At 43.8% G+C, this 4,974-nt stretch overlaps 1 protein-coding gene across 1 annotated transcript in view; it reads right to left on the bottom strand.

The window, feature by feature from the left end:
- Positions 1-3,045: 3,045 nt before the first annotated feature.
- The window catches only part of TXNDC2 (thioredoxin domain containing 2), a 3,460-nt gene continuing 1,531 nt past the window's right edge, over positions 3,046-4,974 (bottom strand). The window contains exon 2 of the mRNA XM_049620434.1: positions 3,046-4,974. This exon is cut by the window's right edge and continues 733 nt beyond it. Coding sequence (XP_049476391.1) covers positions 4,080-4,974 — 895 coding nt within the window. The 3' untranslated portion in view covers positions 3,046-4,079.

Genomic DNA, 4,974 nt, shown 5'->3' with positions numbered 1-4,974 from the left:
ACACCAGAGTCCTGATGATGTTGTTTGAACCTCCACATACCCCGGAAGTAGTTTGTCCCCCTTAGAATTTCCAGTTTCAAAATCCAATACACTCTCCATTTTTCCTGGAGCAGGTTTGAGTTGGGTCTCTGTCACTCGCCAGCATAAAATGAAAATATCCCCCACGACTTCCTCAACCACTTAGGCACTTGATCTCCAAACAGAAGAAATTCTCAAGATTTCATCTCTAAGACTGTAACATAAAGCTGGGAAGGCCCAGGATGCTCAACTAGAACACAAAGCCTCAGGTTAAGTTCTGCATTTGAAGACGCTGCCTGAGTATCCTTGTCCTTGAGCCGCATGCTTACTCCCTCTTATTTCAGTTCTCCCAGATTTTGTTTAAGAAATGTTTTAATGTTTATTTATTTTTGAGAGAGAGAGAGAGAGAGAGAGAGAGAGACAGAGCATGAGCAGGGGAGGGGCAGAGAGAGAGGGAGACACAGAATCTGAAGCAGGCTCCAGGCTTCTGAGCTGTCAGCACAGAGCCCCACGCAGGGTTGGAACCCACGAACTGGGAGATCATGACCTGAGCTGAAGTCAGGCACTTAATGGACTGAGCCACCCAGGCACCCTGGAGTTAGTCTTAATAATCTTTACTGTTCTTGTTAGGACTATTGCCAGATACTTTATTTTCTGTCACTGTTGTAAAGGAGACCTTTTTCCATAATGATACCCAATCGCTTATCATTGAATCAAAAGGAAGCTTTTTTTTTTTTTTTTTTGAAGATTACCCTGAATACTGCCACTTTGTTGAATTTTCTTACCAAACCAAACAGGTTTTCCACTGAATCTTGTTAGGGCTCTAGTTAGATTATCATCATTCGCAGCCAATATGATTATCTAGAATCTTCTTTCTCATTAGTAATGCTTCTTATATCTCCTGCATGCTCAGTATTAGAGGTTGTAACAATTGCTTGGCTCATTTTTTTAAAGCGCATGACTCTTAATTAGCAAAACAGAATGTCCATACTCAAGCTTTGTGCCAGAGAACATGACTTTGACCTGGTTACTGTTTAACTCTTATCCAAACAATCCAGAGAAATGGTGCTTAGGGTGGGTAGTTTGAAGGACGTGAATCGATTCTCTGGTAGTTTAGATTTTGTTCCTGGATCAAATTAGATTGTCCGAGAGCCTCACACTTGCTCCTCATTGTGTTGGCCCCTCAGAGTTGTGCTTTGTCTTCCTCCCTTGATTTATATCAGGAATAGTATAAAACCACCTGAAAAATCTCCACGATTATTTTCAAGGGTTTTCTTTAGGTCATTGTCCATGCCATCACGTAGTAACCTAAATATATAGAAAGACGCAGGATAAGGGAGCCTGGCTGGCTCAGTCGGTAGAGTATGAGACTCTTGACCTTGGGGTCGTGACCTTGAGCCCCATGTTGGGTGTACAGACTACTTAAATAAAGAAAACTTTAAAAAAAGTTTTTTTTTTTTAAACAGAGACCTAGGATTAAAAAAAAAAAAAAAATTCAATACTACAGTCCCAGAAATAGCTGTTGGCGTAACTCACTAATGTTAGATTTGGGAGTCCTTGGTCCTCCAAACTACACGGTCTAAAGGGCTGTGGGGCTAAGTTGTGCAAATGGGGCTCTGGTAGCAGAGGGATTGGGTTAATTCACAAATGTCTTAGCAGATAAAGTTATATATGGAAAACAGGAACACATCTGAGAGAAATAAGTCAGAGGAAGGTCTCTCTACCAGAGGAAAAGAACAGATACATGGATCATTAGCAGAAATCCATTTATATGAAAATCAAAAGCTGCATACTTGTACACCCTGAATCCCAAATCCTCTCATTGGAAAGTGGTTTATGATCATAGCTTTGGCTTTTAGGAGAGATCAGTACCAGAAATAACTATATGAGAATTGTTTCCGAATTTATGATACAAAATGTTGTCGAGAACGTCATCCAGAGGTTCCCAGATGAAAGTGTTCATGCAAGAATTTCATTATGGGAAATCTTTGACTCCTTTTTCAAGTTCCGATGTTTTCTCCTTCGGGGTGCTGACATCTGGCTATCCCTGAGTTTCCCTTTCCTCACCCCTCCACGCGGCTAAGAAGCTCAGGACAAAATTTCCCACTCAAACAGAACGAGCCTTCAGATGACATCTTACCCATCTTCCTGGTTTTAATTTCCTTACTAATTTGTTCGCTTTATCATTAAAGCTTTTTGTAGGTCATCCCAAATGTTTTTGGAAAAAAGGCCAGGTATGCATGGCATTTTGTTTCTATTGTTAGGGATTTGTTTTTCAGGGCTCAGAGGAGTCTACTAGATTGAGATACTAAGGGGGAGTGACTGGGGCAGCCCCCTCCTACAGTCAACTTAAGATAGGGATTGCCACCACAACTGCGTAAAGGAAGCCAGCCAGGTTCCTGGCCAGAGGACTGGAGAATGCATGCCCCACCTAGGGGAGGTAATGCCACTCAGCCTCTAAGAGTAGGTTGGTTTCTTGAGGTGATGCAAACCCAGATTGCCAGGTTTTACAATTTTTCAGGAAAAGCTAGAACTCAAGATTTTAAAGGGAATTCTGGTTTTTGAAATGTTGACAACTAGTTCAAATTCTTTAAAACACTTTGGACCCGCAGAAGACAGGATAGGATGGTGGCCGATGAGGAATAAGGGGAAAAAAGAGGAGTTGTTCCTTGGTGGGTAGAAGTTTTGGTTATACAGGATGGATAAGTTCTAGAGATTTTCTGTACAACATCGTGCCTACAGTTAACAACACAGTATCGTGCATTTAAAACTATTTTAAGAGGCTACTGGGGCACCTCGGTGGCTCAGTCGGTTAAGCGTCAGACTTCAGCTCAGGTCATGATCTCACAGTTCGTGGGTTCGAGCCCCGCGTCTGGCTCTGTGCTGACAGCTCAGAGCCTGGAGCCTGCTTCGGATTCTGTGTCTCCCTCTCTCTCTGACCCTCCCCCGTTCATGCTCTGTCTCAAAAATAAATAAATGTTAAAAAAAAATTTTTTTTTTAATTTGTTAAGAGGTTAGACCTCATATTATGTGCTCTCACCATCACCACCACCACAAAAAAAAGACGACATACAAGGAAACCTCTGGACGCGATGGGTATGTTTATTATCTTGATTGTGGTAATATCATAAGTCCATGCATATGTCCAAACTCATCAAATCGTATACATTAAATATTTGCTAGTATAGGTGTACGTATCCCATACACATTTTTCTTTTGTAAACACAAAACTCTGGACCAAGCCACCATCTGTGACCCAGACCTGGGCCTTTGGGCTCTGAGACATCTGGGAGCAGGTTTTAGAAACCCAGTTACCAGGAGACAAAGTAAGAAATCTGCCACCGGGGAGCTGATGTCATAATGGCACTGAGGATCACCCTGACTTTGACCTGAGTAATAAAGCGCTCGGTCTGAGAAACCAGAAGCTTTGGGCTCTGTCGAGGTTTTTGTGGGCATGATTAGTAGAAAAAGGCCTGCACTTGAGATCTGGGAAGCTGGCTTTGAGCTTGGCTGTGCCAGCCACGAATCCCACGCGGGGTGGGTGAAGCCATGGGATTTCCAGAGTCATCCAGAGCACTCCCTGCACCCAGAGGAGGTTAGGTATGATCTGTGGATCTTTCAAATTCTGTATTTCCCAAAGTATCCTATCAGAAACCCCAAAAGATATGTGAGCATGAGAAAAGAAGTCTCCACTCATCTTTCAATCACGTACTTGTACTGAAAAATTGTCTAAATTTCCACTGTTGCCACAAACACCAAATGAGCTGGATTTCCAAGGGTGAGTTCCCAAACAAATCACAATACAAAAATACGAGACAGGTGGACTCCCAATCTCCACCAAAGGAAATTTGACTATCACCCTTTCCTACCAATGAAAACATGGTCACAGTAGGCTTCAGTGCTTTACCAGTTTTCGAAAAGGTGGAGTTAATACTTAATAATTTATGAGCAGGGGGCCATTCAGACATACACTTTTGTTACGCCTCACCTTTTTTGGTAAATAAAAAAGCAATCACAAACTATCACGAGCCGACTGTCTACAATGCTTTCAGAATCCACAATTACTTTAACTCTGCAATGATCGCTTCGAGTTTTTCTGTAACGGCGCCGCAAAATTCGCCCACCTTTTCTTCTTTCTTATAAAACTGAAAGGTTGGGATGCACATGATCTCAAGGTCCTTCACCAGCTCATCACACTCATCAGCATCCACTTCCAGGAACACCACGTCCTCGTACTTGACAGACAAGGAATGGAAAAGGGGCTTGATGGTCCTGCAAGGCCCACACCACGTGGCTGAGAAGTCCACGGCCACCAGCCTCTCCCCAGCCTCCTTGAGCGCCAACTCGAAGTCCTCCTTGCTTAGGATCATCTTCACCAAGTCCACCTCCAGAAGCTCCATTGACCCTGATGCCTTCAGGACGTCTCCTTCTATGGGCGGGATGGCTTCTTTTGAGGACTTGGGGATAGCACCTTCCTTAGGCTGGATGCTGTCTTCTGAGCAATTGGTGTCACCCTCTCTGGGCTGGATGCTATCTTCTGAGCACTTGGTGTCACCCTCTCTGGGCAGGATGTTTTCTTCTGAGGACTTGGGGGTGGGGATGTGTTTGGACAGGGTAGATTTCACTAATAGCTTGGGGCTGTTGATCTGTTTAGACAGGAAAGGTTTTGCCGAGAACTTAGGGGTGTTGGCCTGTGTGGGCAGAATGGATTTTGCTAAGAACTTGAGACTCTTGCCCTGCTTAGGCAGGATGGTTTTGGCCGGGGACATGGGGATGTTATCCTGCTTGGGTGGGATGTTTTTTTCTAAGGAAGTAGACATTCCATCCTCCTGCAGCAGGGTGGTTTTTTCTGAGGAACTGGGGGTGTCACCGTGCTTGGGTGCAATAATTTTTTCTGAAGAATTGGAGCTATCAGCCTGCTTGGGTGGGATCCTTTCTTCTGAGGGATTGGGGGTA

This window comes from Panthera uncia (genome assembly GCF_023721935.1).
Source record: "Panthera uncia isolate 11264 chromosome D3 unlocalized genomic scaffold, Puncia_PCG_1.0 HiC_scaffold_8, whole genome shotgun sequence".
NCBI lineage: Eukaryota > Metazoa > Chordata > Mammalia > Carnivora > Felidae > Panthera > Panthera uncia.
Note: the sequence above shows the minus strand (reverse complement) of the source record. Positions and strands in the feature narration are given on the sequence as shown.